At 43.5% G+C, this 16,679-nt stretch overlaps 2 protein-coding genes across 7 annotated transcripts in view; one reads left to right on the top strand and one right to left on the bottom strand.

The window, feature by feature from the left end:
* LOC109465754 (pleckstrin homology domain-containing family G member 1-like) overlaps positions 1–7,735 on the top strand; it is a 43,331-nt gene extending 35,596 nt beyond the window's left edge. For 5 of the 6 annotated variants that reach the window (XM_019763182.1, XM_019763180.1, XM_019763179.1 and 2 more), the window contains exons 13-21: positions 104–190; positions 327–366; positions 643–807; positions 947–997; positions 1,731–1,745; positions 2,156–2,166; positions 2,739–2,762; positions 3,203–3,352; positions 3,574–7,735. In XM_019763182.1, coding sequence (XP_019618741.1) covers positions 104–190; positions 327–366; positions 643–807; positions 947–997; positions 1,731–1,745; positions 2,156–2,166; positions 2,739–2,762; positions 3,203–3,352; positions 3,574–6,138 — 3,108 coding nt within the window. In that variant the 3' untranslated portion in view covers positions 6,139–7,735. The remainder of the gene's footprint in view (positions 1–103; positions 191–326; positions 367–642; positions 808–946; positions 998–1,730; positions 1,746–2,155; positions 2,167–2,738; positions 2,763–3,202; positions 3,353–3,573) is intronic. The other variant, XM_019763178.1, reaches the window with a different exon arrangement.
* Positions 7,736–8,974: 1,239 nt separating this feature from the next.
* Positions 8,975–14,539, bottom strand: LOC109465708 (beta,beta-carotene 15,15'-dioxygenase-like). The gene is made up of 3 exons (XM_019763087.1): positions 14,261–14,539; positions 10,907–11,052; positions 8,975–10,589 (listed from the first exon to the last, which is right to left on the bottom strand). Exons 1-3 carry the CDS (start codon positions 14,450–14,452, stop codon positions 9,314–9,316), a joined length of 1,614 nt encoding a protein of 537 aa, XP_019618646.1. The 5' UTR covers positions 14,453–14,539; the 3' UTR covers positions 8,975–9,313.
* Positions 14,540–16,679: the final 2,140 nt, after the last annotated feature.

The raw sequence follows: 16,679 nt of genomic DNA, 5'->3' as shown, positions 1-16,679 counted from the left end.
GGTCAGCAATAAAACTAATGAGAAACATACCCATTATTACTTGTGTCAATGTCATTATTGTATTTTTGCTTAGATAACCTTGTTCTTTTCCCGTTTCTTGTAGGCCAAGACCCTGGAACAGAAAAGACTATGGACCAAACAGTTGAAGACCCTAATCCTAGAAAACCTGAATGCTGTCATTCCAACCAGTGTAAGTTAGCCAGTCCTCCCTTAAGACACAGCTAGGTAGTAGCATGTGAATTCCATTTTTCAGTGACATCTATACTTCATGCTATGTTTTGATTATAAAAATGCTGACTAGTACAATGTCTCTTACTCTCTCTTAGGCAAGGAAAGCCATTATGGAATTGGGGAATGAACGTCCATGTAAGTATCTGTTAAGTTGTAGCCATGTGTAACTTCAGGAACATTTTACCGTGGATGAGAACATGTACATTTTGCAGGATTCTACACTGGGAGGAAGAACTTTGACTGGAGCCTTGCAATGCGGGTAGATCAGTGATACAGTTGCTAAAACTGACTTGTTTAAAGTTGAGAGGTTCCTTGGGAGTTAAAATCTTTTAGTTTAACTTGATGAAAGTTTGTGGTTCTTTAATGAGCTCATACCTTTCTTTAAGATGAAGGTTTGTGGTTCCTTCACAGATCATCCTGCACACGAGGAGCGAGGGGAGAAGGGAAGAACAGAGAGACGAGATTCTAACAAACAGCATGAGGAAGAAGAAGAGAGGAGGAGGGATGAAGGAATGGGAAACATGAGACATCGGGTGGGCAGGGCTGACTCCAGGAGGCTTACACGGGCAAAGACAGGTTGGTTTTCACATCTTCATAAGATCCTTGGCATTAATGTAAAATTGTAGTGTTTCCACATTTTTAACAATGTCCTCAAATCAACTCGTTGGTGTTCTCTGAGATTGCTAAATAGATTGTCATGTCTTTATTTCTACAGATACAGTCTTGACTCCAATGGCAAAGCTTCAAAGAGGAATTCAGCTCAAAGGTACAGGTTTCTTCAACTTATTTGTGTCAACAGCCAAGTCAGTGTGTCATTAACTTTGTAAAAGCTTTTGCTGTTCCTAACCGTCCCCATGAAAGATACCCAGGCAGGAAACAGGTGGTTTTGGCTGGATTTTCAGTGACTTCCAAAGAGCTCTAGTCTGTCATGTAACTACTGACTGGAAGGGCTGTGTGTGCTCCTAATCTGATGCAAACATTCTGTGATTCTTGTGGTATTCATTGTGTGATTTCTGTTCTAACTGGCTTGTCCATACATTTTTATGCCATTCCATTGCTGTCTGTTCTGTACATTGCCTTGTTCAGTCTGTATATTGTTCCTTGTTCAGGGAAAGACCACGGAGAATTGTTGGAGGAGTCTGTGTGTGCAGAAAAATATGCACCAATAGGACAACTCAAAAAGATGAATTTTGTCTCCACATGAATATAGAAATGTAATCTGCACAAATATCTTACCTGAAAAGTATTGGACTGCAAGAGGACTTTGTCTGATGATAGAAAAGTTTTAAATTTTTAACAGGATAGTCCAAAATCTTTCATTCCATTAAGTTTGTGTCTGTAACCACAGGATTGTATATACCTGTATCTACCTGAATAATAGGCAGCAACTTTTTCCCACACACCTCCTTGATCCTGGTCTGTCCCAACATGTCCGTCCTGCATGTGCCATGTTCCTAATGATGTTGCATGTTCTCTTGCATGCCTCTCTTGAACTGTAGGGAACTTCCTGTTAGGTGAGTTTTCTACTGATGTGTGATGCAAACATATTTGGGGTGAAGGTTGTGGTGTTTTAGTATGTTGCCATGCCATTTGTATATATTTGCTGACATGGGAATTGTGTTATTTGTCATGAAGCCATGAATTGCTTGCAAAAGCAATTTGATACTTAAAATATGCCATTGCTCATAATTGTTTCATGGCATTAAATCACAAACCATTAGTACTTGTAAACTGTTGACTGTATTGTTTTGTGTGCAGTGGATTTGTCTTGTCCAGTTCAGTGCCTTTTTGGTGGCAAATCTGTTTTGCTGTTATTGCTGTCGTGCATCTTGTGTTGATTGCTGTTGGTGCTATTGCCATAAAGCTCATAGTGTTTCTTTTGTTTTGTTTTTTGCTTCCTTTGTTGCATCGGTATGCTGAGCAGGCATGAAAAAGGTGAGAGTTGTAGAGTTTATCCCAGCATTTGTCTCTTTACAATAGAGTAAAAACTGAAGAAAGTGTATCAAACTAGCATCAATACTGACAGTCTTTCCATATAAGTATGAACAATGTGGAAACTAATATTGAGCATGTTGTACTGTAGTGGTTGAAAATACTTACAGAGTATGACAGAGACATGTTTGCTCTCAACTGTAAAGCATGTCCTAGATTGAGTCATGTGTTGGATTATATAATACGGGTTGTCATTCACATAAAACAGTTTAGTTACTCTTGCAAAAGAATTCAGATTGACTTTCGAATGATTGTATGTACGAGGAGACATATTTACACTTTGTCACGTCCTTTTGATGTCATAAGTTTTTATTTGATTAAAACTTTTCAAATTGTCTTACAGTGTATACTGTTCGACAAACGTTATTCACCTACTGGACCCTCTTATCTGAGGAAAATCTGACCTGAAAATCTCCATGTAATTGAAGTGATGTGACCTTAGATGCATGTGTAGGTCTCCAGTGCATGTCAGTCCAACCCACACTAATGTCATGTTTGATTTCTTTTCTCCCCAGCCTGATCTCACAAGCCCTAGATTTGTAAGTAACACTGCCAGGTTTTCAGTAACATTTCATAACTTCATGTCACTAAACATCTAATCACCAGAAACTATTTCCAGGTTTTATTTTGTTTTGTAATGAATGACGCACTTCACCATTGAATACCACGTTCCATTTTTTTTGTATTTTCTATTGCACTCATTGAAGTATCCACAGACGTATTATTTGGTGAGTCTTGATGTATATAAAATATCAAGTTTTTTATTATTCACCTCCTAGGTTTCCCATTCCGTTCTGTTTTTGTAACTTGACATCAAAATTATTTTCATCTTTCCTTCTACAATAGGCACAAATGCATCTCATATCTTATCATTTTCCCAAAGAACATTTAGGTTTAAAGAATTTTTCTGAACAAAATCAAGTTATTTTTTATCCTCTGGTTTATTTAAAAAGTGACAAACTTTCATCTTTTCCTTCAGAAGAGAGACAAGTCCATGCGAGGTGCAGATTCCAGTGCTGAGGGGACCCAGAGTGAGAGTGAGCTGACACCTCGTAAGGCCACAGATCAGAAGCTGCTTCCTCTCCAGACTTTCTCTGATGGAGAACAGCCACCCACCATCCAAGAAACCGTAAGTAGTCTTTGATCACTGTTCTTGTTTTGTATGCCACAGATTATATTCCTTACAGATGGGCTAACTTGTGATAGCTCAGTGTAGTGTCACAAAGCCTTCTACAGAGCAGGAGACCCTACCTAGAAAATACTTGACAATGTCATATACAGTCATAGTGCTGTGCTATCCCTTCACAGTAGTGTACAGTGAAGAATTTGACTCCCGTTTGTTGTGTACAGGATGAGGGACCTGTGGTTGTGAGGAGACGCAGCAGCAGGAAGCGGGCTGGACAGACCCCTTCCCCCATCATGGCCCATCGGCGCAGTCGCAGTGTGGACAGTCTCGTGCTGGACGGCACCAAGGAGGACGTGGAGGCATTCCTGGACGTGTTGGTCAAGGCTGGGAGAGAAACGGACCTGAGGATCGAGTGTGAAGAGGACAGTAGCAATAGTAACGGTGTGGAAGTGCAGGTACCTGAGGTGGTCACAGATAGGTCCTCTGGTGCAAGTAACAACGTGGACTCGTCAGAACAGACACATAATGAAGAAAACAGTACTGTGTGTAACGGGCACGAAGCAATTACAGAAGAGACAATAAGCAAAAAGCAAAATGGTGTTCTGTCAGGTAGCCCGGTTGCAGTCCAGAAAAACAAGCCAAGTGGTGTAGACAGTAATGTTGCAAGGACTAAGAAGAGTGTTGCTGAGTTAGAGAGAGGAGATGAAGCCAGTGGAGAAGATGCTCTTCAAACAGATTCAGATGAGGAGGGCGACTATGACCACATCTCCCCTTCCTATCGTCCTGACATGGTACGGCCCAAGTTTAATGACAAAGATGACGAGTCCTTGGATATCTGGGTTCGTAGACCAGGCATGTTCAGTAGTGTGCAGAACCTGAACACGCAGCCACGTCCTTCAAATCTTACACTCTTCCATCAATTCCAAAGACCAAATTCCAACGGAATGCTGAATTTTCCGGCTAAGCCCAACCGGAAGTATAGCCTGGAAGAGGCATTTGAGATGCTCCACAGCAGTGCGAGTAGCAGCAGCAGCAGCCAGCCCTCCAGTCCCAGCAAATCTGTCAGCCTGTGCAATATCTCAGGAAACTTTGCAGCATCTCCGCAACGCAGCCCATCAATAGACTCTATGTCTGCAGAAGTGGAGAGGAAACTGTCAGATCTGGAACAGGACCAAGAGCGCTTGTCGTCAGAGGCTGTTGATACAGAGGACATATGGAGTGACCTCGAAGCCTACATAGATAAGAGTATAGATGACTGCAAAGCATCCAAGCCAGCTACCCCTGTGAAAATAATAGAAGCACCACCAAAGCTAGCCAAGACAGAGAGCAATGTGAGCCCGGCAGCAAGGGGCATCAGATCTGCCCTACACAACTTTGTCCGTCGGTCACCTCTAGCAAGGGCGAGGGAAAGAAGCGACTCTTCAAGTTCTATTGGCTCCTTTGGCTCTGCAAGAAGAGCCTCTTCAAGCTCTGTCTTTCTTCAAGAAGACGTAATTGAGGAGCATCCTGGAAGTGGCATGGCAGGCAAACACGGGAAAAACCGTGTGTATCGACTGGCCCGAGAGTACAGCATGAGGGTAAAGAAACGGGCAGCAGCAGCCCAGACTTTATTGAAGAAACGCAACTATTCCGAGGGTGACGCTCTGCGCCCTGCTGTCGGGAAGGTCAGGAGTCACTCCTTCGTTGGGTCCGCTGCTGTTGGAGCCCGCATCGCACAACATTCAGACCCATCAAAGGTCTTGAAGAGAAGCAGGAGTGTTACTCAGTCAGATGGGGATATTTCCTACTTGTCAGGCTTGAACAGGTTCTCCTCAGCCAGTCTGAACTCCTGTGACAGCCTGCTGTCCTCTGCCTTCACCTCCCCGGCCAGCAGTCGCCCGCTGAGCGAGCTGTCTGTGGGGGATCCTGTACGCAGTGCTACGTCATCCACAAGTGAGCCAACAGAAACCATCCTGAAAATCACAGAAGATCAGCCTGAGGTGAAAACTACTGCCCAAACCACAGAAAACAGCAGCAAGACTGAGGAAGGTGAAAACTCTGAGGAGAGTAAGCCAGAAGCTCCTGGGGAGCATCGGAACTCTCTCTTCATGAACAACAATAATAAAGATATTCCTACAATTGTAATAAACCATAAGACTACCCCAAAAAAGGCTGAAACAACCCACAGGAGACCAAGGAGAAGCACAAGTACCCGAGAGGAAAGGTCGTCTACGTCAGAAGCTGTGGTCAGGTTAAGTAAGAGACCACTGAGTTTCATTGAAAGGAGAAGCCTGCGCCAGGGAAACAAAATGTCGATAGCTGGGCTAGATATATCCCGCTCTGCACCAAACTCGGTGACCAGTTCTCCCATCCTGACATCCAGCCGGACACGAAAAATATCATACTCTGAGGACATCACTCAAGCCTTGCAGGGAAAACTGGAGAAGTACGGCCTTTCAGCTGAACCTCGCACTGTCGTCATCATTGAGAAGGATAAGGATGGGAAAGAAAAAGTCATCAGCTCCCCAAGCGAGAGCAAAAAAGACCCAGGAAGACGGAGGTCATATGAGTCCAGACAGCCACTGTGGCGATCTCTCTCTTCCTCATCACTCAACACAGATGCAGTATCCACAAATTCTATAAAGGAGAGGACAAAGCAATATCTGCAGAGTGTTGCACCTACAGATCAGCCGCAGGCTGCTTCTGCACCTGCAGACCCTGCACCTATCACAGAAAAGGCATTCGGACTGGTCGAGATGAACGGATGGGTTAAACATGTCATCAGCATGTTCCAGCCTGACGCCTTTTAAGTTGATAAACCCCAGTGCCATAACAAAGTCATTACAGACACTGACTGATTGCTATGTTCAGCAAGAGCTGACAGACTGATGCAGGGATCTTGCACGAAGTTTTGAGCATGTTGCAGTGAACTTCACAAAGTTGGACACCAACATATTCTTCATATTTTGGTGGAGCATCCACTAGTATGGAGCATCCATTAGTATGATGTTAGTGAGTTTTGTGTATGATGATGCAGCAACATTCTCCAGTTCGTTGCAGAGAGCCATGTAACATACGGTTTGATTCTCAGAGAGGGTCGGGTAATCTAACCAGTGTGTCAGCAGGTAATACATGTACTCAGATGGTGCAACAATTGTGGTTTCAGACACAGTGGTAGTTGCACACATATAGTGCTGTGATGTAACAAGAAACAAATTCTATAAAGTATGTATGTTTTAATCTCTAGTTTAGAATTCTGCTGCTGGTTGGTATTACCTGGTGTACTGATGTCCACGTCTGGTGTAAAACCTTGCTGGCAAGGAAAAAACAGTTTTAGTCTTCACTGCACCTCGGTAGCAATAAAAACATGCACACTTTACATTGATGTTTTAGATCCAAAGTATGCTTTTTTGCTGTTCAGTGTTCACTTCCTCACAATTGGTGCTATTTCAGGGGCTTTGTACTTTGTGGCATTTTGTGATGTTACAGGACAGGATAGATAACTGATTGACCTCTGATGAAAGCAAAATTATTATATACTACTTGATATTTGTTGACTTATACTTGTTATGACAAACTCTGTATGATACAAGTTTACAGCAATAACTATGATATTCTTGGTGCCTGATTTTCATAAACATATTTTCATCTACATATTTTTGTAGATTTTTATATGGACTTTGTATGTTTTATGTGAGCTCCCAATGGTTTTTATATGGGGTCTGTGCATGTTTGAATGGGAGGGATCCTGCATGATGTTGAGAAATTGTTCCTGTACAGCATTGACTTGGTCATTGTAAAAAGAAGCAAGTTTGTACCTGTAACATTATCCTTAGCATATTCATTGTAAGATTTGCTAGTAATGGGAACACAACATGAAAAATATTTTTCAGCATTTAAAGATGTAATGTTTTCTCCTTTTATCTGTTATGGTGTTGAACATAGTCACTTCAAAATTCCACACATGCATGCCCCTATTATGTTGCGTCTTCGTTTTTCCTGTGCAAGTATTAGTTAGTGATGGATATGAGGACCCCTGTCACATTGCATGTGTACTGCTGTTGCTAATTTGTTAAATCACCTACTGTTGGGTGCCCTCGGGGATGATAATGCTTTATGTTTGCTACACCAGTCAGTGTTAAAGGAGCATCACTATGGATTGTCATGATAGCTTAGGAGAGTACATTTACTACATTGTAAGATAATGTCTATGTGCCCTTGCATTTGCATTAGTTGTGAAAGCATTTTTGTTTCTTACAGCTTCATTCACATTTTGGCATAATGTTCATGTATATACTTGGAAACTACTCTTGAACCAGTTCCTTTACAATTCTGCAGAAAAATGGAAGCTACTACATGTAGCAGTGTTTCTGAACCTTGTTGACCTTAGCCCCAATCCTGTCACAGAAGCTAGCTACTACTCTGCAAATTCCCTACATACAGGGACATCGCGCAGAGCGGAGATATACATCTTATACACTAGCTACAAGATGAAGACAGAAGTTTCACCATTACGATTTTGTATTTTTGCTTCACACCCTGGCTGGTATACTAGTCTCCCAAATGATAGATTACTTGGGTAAGGACTGTGTAAGGTTACAGTGACAACGCTGACTTTCAAAAAGCTTTTGTAGCTCTCCCATGCATAGACTGGGTGAAGCTGAGGCATTTAAGTTTCCACAATTTCGTCCGCTCATGGCAGTTCCATTGAAGTTGGTCAGGCTGTTTCCTAGAAACAATGACTTCTTTGAATCTTTGAAAAGTTGATCATATTTGGAATGGTGTCACAAAAATCATAAATACAAAATATCTGCCATTCTAAAAGTGATCAACTAGTAGTGTTAGCATGTCATTGGTTGTAGGAATGCTATCACATTGCCATGCTGTGGATGAATTTTTCAAGTGGAAAATACCATGACTCAAGTGCAAACATGTCTAAACATGGAATTAGCACCGCTAGTATCAACATACAGGCCTCAAAGGTTTTTTTTTTACTTGAGCTTTAACCACAGATAGATGCAAAGTACACATTGGAAGCAACTTGGATTCATCTCATTTCAGTGAGGTTTAGTCATATATTCCAGCGGGTTCAAATCAAGCTTGCAGAAGTCACTGGTTTCCATTTTCTGTTCATTCATCTATGGAAGAAAAATTAAAACACACACAACAGCTCTACAACACATTTGTTGGTGTCATTTTTATGTTACATTATTAGATAGAAAATGACTATGGAATAACACTCTTAAATACATTGTTCCTGGTTCACCATTGTTAATGGTTTCATTTGAAAAACAATGACAATGTTTATAATCATAGTATCATACGATATTATTATATTTTCACATTTATACTCCAAAATGGAAGTACCCTATGCAAAAAATGTTTTAATAAGCCTAAAGTTAACATAAAATAATGGTTAACAAGTGATACGTTTTCATAAATTAGCGATAATACTAGCACAAGGTAATGATAAATAAAAATATGTTTTAATAAATTAGGTCTAATGATAATAGGAAGTAATGCTAACGGTTTCAAGATTCTGATTATGAATGAGCAGACAAAAATACAAAGGATTTTTAAATGTTATGAAGGAAACAATTTTTTAAATGCGTAGTGAATTTGATGGGGAAAAATGCATAACGTCTGTAGAATATGTACAAAACTGGCGACAAATTAACATGACACGGTTGTCCTTCCCGGTCTGTGTTCCTCGCATTAGATAATTGTCATGTTTCATACAGTGACGGACCATTGCAATTGTGAAGACTGGAAAATACACCCCACCCCGAAATTCTGCGGCCACATTTCACACATTTACTATGAGGAAAAGCGATGTGATCTTTAGCTATTTTGGAACATTCGTTGAACAACAACAGTTGGTTTTGAAAAGTTGCATATTTCAATCTCCGCCGCACGTCGTTTTGAAATATAACAGCTATTAACGTTAAATGTGCTATTTGATCAGTTTGTTTGCAGACATCTCACTCACAGCTCGTAGTGGGGAGATGTGCCCGGAGGAGCAGGGAAGGATCTGGGGAAGAACTGTCCGTGAAAGTTGTACGGGATCCAGGTGGGCATGTAGGCCGTGTTCATCACCTCCATGGTTCGCGCGTCGAGAATCAGCAGGTAGTTCAGGCCTCTGTCTCCGTCCAGCACGGAGGACAGAATGACGCCGTCGTCCTCCTCCGTGCCGCACGGGTCGGGAACGAAGCTCGGCTCGCTGGCGTAGTGGTTGGGGCGGCTCCAGAGGGTGTCGTTATGTGGGAGACAGACGTTTTTCTTGACCAAGGGGACAGCACCCTGGACCGGGTTGTTGCTGTGGAAACTCGTGACGCTGCCGTACACGTAGCAGTACTGCCTTGTACGGTACTTCTCGTTGATGACAGGGAGATCCAACGTGTTCAGAAAGTCTTCAGTAGGAATTTGGGACACGAAAGGTGTGGCTTCCACGTTTCCCGTCTTCAAGTCGAGGATGTAGCGACAGATCCTTGTTGGTGACTGAATCTCCCTGATGGAGGTAATGTTGGTCAATCTAGACCGAGCCAAACCTTCCGTGAAAGCTTTGCTATTTGAAAGCATGACGATGTCGGTGACGATGCGCCCGTCGCCTGTCTCGTACGCGTTGACGTGGTGCGTGTAGAGCGAGGCGTCTGTGTGCAGCGTAGTGACGTTACCCGTTTTGAGGTTGACGACGTATATCTTCATGCCGTCGTCTGGGACATAATACAGAGAGTGTCGCAGCTCAACTGTGGTGAGAAATCGGAAATAATCGTAGTAGAAAGGCTGCGCGAAGAAGATTGCGAAGTTTTCCGTCAGACCAAAACTGTGCATGTACCACATTTTGTCGACATCCAAGCTAGCCAGTATCTCGAACGTGTGCAAGTCTTTTATTCTGATGACGCTTACAGTGTCGCGCTGTCCGGGGAAAAATGAGAGCTTCCCTACAAAATTGATGGCGTGTCCCGTCCCTGGTTCTACCACGGGATGCGCGCAGGACATGTAAATATCTCTGGTCTGGCATCCTCCGTTTCCGAGTGTGGGGTCGGGTACCGAGACACCGATCGTGCCCAATGTGTCTAGATTAAACTGAGTAAAAATCCATGCATCTGTGAGGGCGGCGAAATCACCTCCGAAATTCCAGACGTTGACGATGGTGTTGTCTCCCGGGTTCGACAGTGCTCGGAACCGCTCCAGGAGGCTGAACGGTGGGTCTACTCCCATGAACGTAGGCGCAGGGTGGATGTCATTGGCTTCGATTGACCTGGAAGAGAGGGGGAAGGGTTAAGAAAACTTTCCGAGTAACCTGCTGGAGTCTTTGCACCGGACCACACAGTCGCCATGCTTGTTGGTTCAACCTTGAAGAATCAGAGCTTCTGTTGGCAAGTGAAATTTACCTGGCAACTTCCAGGATTAATCACATTATATATATCCATACGGAAACAGGGTCAACCAGATTAAAACCTCCTTAGTAGTGGTTATGCATAGAACCGTGATTTTCTAATTAAAAAGTATCATCTATAACTCGGGAACTACACATGGGAAAGTTTGAAACGTCATGTGAAACACCAGACACCTTACCTGCTGTAGACGCCTGTTTTGAGGAAACTGGCGGAAAAGTTGACGGAGTGCTGGTCGATGTCGAGGCTGTGGAGTTTGGCGAAGCCGTCGAAGTAATTGCTGACGCTCCGGCCGCCCACGGTGAACTGGGAAGGCGCGTTCCTCACCTGGAACACACGGCGACTGGGTCAGGGGGATTTGTGGAGTATTTCTTCATTTCCTACCAGCTGATATTAAGCTTGGTTTTGGTCTTCATAGAATAATACAATAATTGGTTGCCACCATGCCATGAGGCCGTATCCGGCAGGACGACCAGGTCCAGCAAACAGCTACAGACTCTCAGACCCAGAACTGTTCGATTTACAAAGAGCTCGATCTACTATATGACCAAGCTGTTGAACGATATGTAATTTTTCGGAGTTTAATTTGTAATATACCGGATCGATGTTATTAAGGGCCGGCGAACAGTTTTATTGTACCATCGATATTGCATATCGTCTGCGTAGTGTAAGTCTGAATTTATGGCACATGTTTCTTCAAGATTTTAAATTGTAAGAGGCCGACAATTCAGCCATTTAGGCTGCCATTGACTTTTTAATCTGTGCATGTTTTATGTGAAATAAACCAGTCATCATCACTCATCATCATCATCATAATGGCAGCTAGTGACTACTGATAGGCGTGGAGTTTGATATGAAGGTAATGCAGAATGCATTTGTTAAACACTTCGTTTCGCTTCTAGATCTCCATAACCAATGAGACAATCCAAAAAAATGCTCTAGATATGACACGGGGGTACGGGGTCTCCGTAGTTGTTCCTCCCGGTGTAATAATCCTGTGCCCTTTTCCTATATGCAGGATACCCAAGCGGATACTGGGCGTAACTACAGGGACTATGAAGGGACTTTAGCACGTTGACACGGTTCCCAGGGACATTGATACCTCACATTTAACCTATTTATTTATAGCCTCCCGTGCAGGACTTCTTGGTACGACTGGCATTTGTTTTGGGGATAACGCTAATTTACGACGTTCAACATGGGTCACGGGTCGGAATGTCGCACGCCGAGAAAATAGTACCTTTATAGGGCGCAAGTACACAGCAACGAAATAAGGGTCAACTCTACTTGATATTCAGGCGTTTGTATGTAAAATAAACTATGTTGATTCTCATGTTTCCGGAAAATGGCCCTAAAATTTGTTTGGCCCGTTACCATGGCTACAATCGGTGTTGAGCAGAAAGTGAGCCACATGTATTTTGAGAGGTTGTGGCTATAGGTCAAGGACTGTAACTGTGTAAAATGTGAGCCATGTTGATTTTTGACCAGTGCCACCATTGTTTGATCCGCACTGACTTTTACTCTTAAAACTCAAAGGTCAATGACCCCGGTTTTACCACCAGGTCAGGTAGTTATTTTGGCGCGTGGCCTGGGGCCAGCACTAGGCGTGGTGAACCGGGTTTGATATGTTTCAGTCTTCACATTTTCCATCCTCTTGTGACGTTTTGGAAGTATTTCTACACTTGGCAGAAATCGCTTGTTGTTACTCAGAAACGCGTTCACTTAATAAACATTTTTTAAACATTTTTTAATTTGCAATTGCCCAGTTTCCGATAAATTAGGTGACTATCATTTAAGTTTACCCTAATCTTGGTTGACCCGAGAAAAGCCGACGTTAAAGCTGCACACCCCATCTGCAGGCATCTTTGTGCACAGAACGGACTTAAGGCCGATGACCGGTCAACGGGACCGGCTACAAGGTTCCACGTGACGCGAGAACACATGTCGGGTTCAAACGAGCGCTGGGCGGCAGTTATGTGAAAACATGGTAAGAATTATCGCCATGGGGCGAGTAACAGGGTTTAACGCTGGAAACGGAGTAGAAACGTTCATCATAAGATTTATTATTCAGCAAGCATTAAGGTTTTACACTGGACGTTTCGGTGACCGTCTGTCACCTTCAATGCAACAATAACTGATTCGTACTGCAGCTAGGTTGTATGTGGGATTTTACAGTGTACAATGGCACACATGAACACATAGAAACTAATTCCACACTTTATTATAGCCCCTGGAGAGGAAATGCTTGGTTCGTAATTTGTGGCATACGCCAGTTTCCGCGAAGTTAGCTGACTCCTGATGCAAGCTTACATAATAATAAATCAGTTACTGCCGTTAAGCTGCCCACCTTGTACACAGGTATTTGCATAAACGGACTTAAGGACGATGACTTCGTTGGAAAGGCCGAGGTCAAGGGCATTGCCTATTATTCTCAGCACGGCAATTTGGGTGCGTGGCTTTGAACCAGACTGTCGTCCTCTGTATGTATGATTTAGTGAAGGTTTCAAAAATTATGTAACGTTGTGTACGTTGGAGAAACGATTGAAAGAACAGGCTGGAAACAGCTTGAATTGATTCAATGTAATGCTCTTGAAGATAAACAGTAAATTCACAACTTTTAGTTGTCTTCGTCAACTATCCTGTCCCGTTAGTTTGCAAGATCGTGCTTCAGGACGATGGCCAGCCGTCTTTCCGCTTGACCCCAGTTATGGCGCTTGGTGCTTGCTGTATGCAAGTTGTTAAATGGGGTACGGGGTAAAAACGGTTGAAATAACAGACTAGACATAGGTTAAAGAAACACCGCACAATGTTCTTTGTGATTTTAAGAGAAAAACTCTCTTCTACTACGCGGTGCCTAGCGTTTAAAATGTTTCCACATTTCACAGAAATGGGTTGAGTAAAATCTTTGGTTCTGAAGAAGTCGTGCAACAATCCGTTTGCCCAATACGGACTTTGGGACGTTGTCCTGTTTGTTTGCCGTACGCTGGTAGCTCTGGTATTGCGGTTTTATCGTGGCACTTGGAATGTATGTGGTTCATAAACAAGGCTGAAAGAAGCCGTGTGAAGTGATTCGTCTTAATGTTCCTGGAATTTACCGGTGTCACCACTGACAGTTTCACTAGTGAAAAACAACAGAGTTTACTACCCTTAGTTAAAGAGTTGTCGGGGAACACATTTCACTGCCAGTATAAGTTGGAGACTATTTTTGGCGCAGTAAGGAATCCAGGGGCGTACGCTAGAAACAAAGGATCTATTTTTAGACTAGAAGTTAACCTGTGAAAGCATCGACTGTCCACAAAGAAGAGGGCTGGGGTAAAGAAGCCCTTTTAACCACCGTGAACTCACAACGGTGCATGGATATAAGAAAATCTATTATTAGATTAGACAGGTAGACTGTATTAATAGAATGCTTATCATATTACCAGTGGGTCTCAGTGGGGCGGACTGGCTCTATTCCAAGTCAAGCAAGAAAGTGGGCCAATTGTTCACGAAGATAAACTGCAAAAGAGTGTCAGATCTGTGTTCATGTACCTACCAGAGTACCGCTGAGCCAGGGCGGGACAGGCTGGGAGGACGTGTAGCTCATAGGAACTTTCTGAAACTCTTGCAGGTTCTCCATGAAGCAGTATTCCACCCCGTCCTTGACATTCACAGACACCGTCGGCTGCCCTGGAAAAGCGCAGCACAACAAACAGAACACGAGCGTCTTCCACCAAGCCATTGCCATTCCGGGATTCTATGGATCCAAAGCAGAGAAGGTCTCGCCCGAGGACATGAGCTCAGAGATGGACAGTCTTGTCAAATCAGAACGCCCGTCCACATGCACGGCAGTGTTACGAAACGACTGGGCTATATCACCCCAGGTGTTGACAAAGTCCGACCTGGGCTGGGGGTCACGTGTTCAAAAATAGATACGTTAGGTTTGATCATTCTCGGGGTTTTACTGTCTACGTCTTGGTCACGTTTAACGTCAGACATGTGTATCAGTAGGCCTCGCCCGGCGCGGGTATTGCATCTGTGCCAAGGGCCACACCAATCTAGCATCTTGGTTTTCAATTTTTCGGAACAGAAATAGACTCGCTGTTCTGTGCTAGTCCCTCGCGATGGGACTGCATTAGCCTCTACCAGGCTTCGGGAGACTGCTGGAAGGAGAAGAAATAGGCTAAATAGAGAGATAACATGCCAGTGGAGTTCGTCCACCGGAGAGTACAGTTTGCCGCACCCGGCCGAGCTGTACCACGTGGCTGTACGGGCCAACTCCCCTAGCATGCTATCTCTACAACATTTGGCCAATTTCTACTCTTTCCAGACGCCACCGAAGCCTGGTAGAGGCTAGCACTACAATACAGAAGAATAATTACTCCAGATTAGTTAAAATTTCTCATTGAATTTCTGGTACATAAAAAAAACCTCGAGTATAAAACATTTCACGTGAAAGGAGAAGTGGACCTGGGATCACTCGGCGAGAGTGCCCTAATGCCCAAGGTCAGGTCCGGCTTGCTTTTATGGCTAATGACTAATAGAAATACCTTTGACCTGCGTTACACAGGCATTACATGCAATGTTGCAAGGCTAAAAGTTATGTCATTTTCATTCTTGGACGTATTTGTTCCCTTTGCCTAGTTATGTGTGAATGACTTTATGAGTGACTTTATGTACCGTTTACCGTTATATACCGTTTTCTGGCCGCTCAGCCATCACATTCAGATGACGTTACAACTCCGTCTCCATGTCCGCAGTGACTCATCTCTCATGCCACGACCACTCGGTGTTTTTAATTGAAGAGCAGGACGGCCCCTTCTACCTTTGCCGTCACTGTCAACCATACCAGTCTCCATGGCAGTCGCCTCCATCATGCTGCGCGGCCATCAGGACACGACAATAACGCAACGGCAATGTTGGGGGCATGCTATATCCCACTAACAAGACTAGATTCCAGGGCTATTGCCATTTAACCATACTATATAGATCAGTTGGTCTACGTGCAAAACCTGGTGTTGGACGCAGACGGCGACGTAACGTTACCTAAAACCGAGTGCCCTGGCTGGCTGCAGGTCGACGTCGACGTGGGTACCTGGTTCGTTCGCCTACAGTGGTGTAAGATCATTTTGGGGATATTTTTTACAACTTTCTTAGGCAATTGTCCTCGTTAGTATTATGAAGAATGGACGAGCAGTGTTTAACAGGTGGTTGTAACTTGATACTTGTGTGATCGTCGGCCTCGTCCCATCACGCATTGCGCGACAAATGGCCGCCCCCAGTGCGAAACTGGGACCTGAAAGTGAAACTGTGCGAAATCAAGACTTCTAATTTGTCCCCGTTTTATTCCATCGCAAAAAGGACTATCCACAGATTCAGAAGACATCATGAAGAGGAGTGGCGAAAACCGTGACAGTTTTGTGACGGATTCTAAGCGCTTCAGGGCAGAAACCTCAGCGGTAGGTAACGCCCCCCTCCCTCATTTGTATGAAATTAGTGTCGCAGAAGCAATGATATGAAAATTTTGCAGCTGATAACTCCGTAACATTTTGTCATTAGAGGTATATTGGGCATTGTATATTAGAGGTTAACTCTTCCAAAAAGCTATGACACTTGTATATCGTTGTTTTAGCATACGATTTCTTGCACATATGTATGTTCAAGGACGTTGTTGGTGTTCCAGTTACATAACTTCCGACCACAAATGAAGCCAATATAGAAAAATTGTTTGTCTATGAGGTCCTTGACTGTCATGGATATTGAAGCTGTACAGATACGCTTTAAGCAAATACATATCTTTATCCTTAGAAATTATTGGCATGAATCATTCTACTTTAAACCTAGCCGTGGCGACTCTTGATTCGGGCTTACATTGCATTACCCTCAGCAAGAGTCGTGGAAAGATCCATTGGCAGAACTGCACATTTCCCGTTGGCTGCTCGATGCTCCGTTTTTGACCCGGTTTTTTGCTGTCC

The sequence above is a fragment of the Branchiostoma belcheri genome, unplaced genomic scaffold (assembly GCF_001625305.1).
Source record: "Branchiostoma belcheri isolate BF01 breed outbred unplaced genomic scaffold, Haploidv18h27 scaffold157, whole genome shotgun sequence".
Taxonomy (NCBI): Eukaryota; Metazoa; Chordata; class Leptocardii; order Amphioxiformes; family Branchiostomatidae; genus Branchiostoma; species Branchiostoma belcheri.
The sequence above is the reverse complement of the archived record's forward strand: the minus strand, read 5'-3'. Positions and strand labels throughout refer to the sequence as shown.

Excerpts from the sequence above, each read along its gene's own strand:
- LOC109465708 (XM_019763087.1), bottom strand. The coding sequence starts at position 14,452 with ATGGCAATGGCTTGGTGGAAGACGCTCGTGTTCTGTTTGTTGTGCTGC. Across the intron at positions 11,053-14,260 it reads CCTGGCTCAGCGGTACTCTG|GTGAGGAACGCGCCTTCCCA; the intron begins GTAGGTACATGA and ends CGTGTGTTCCAG. Across the intron at positions 10,590-10,906 it reads AAAACAGGCGTCTACAGCAG|GTCAATCGAAGCCAATGACA; the intron begins GTAAGGTGTCTG and ends CCTCTCTTCCAG.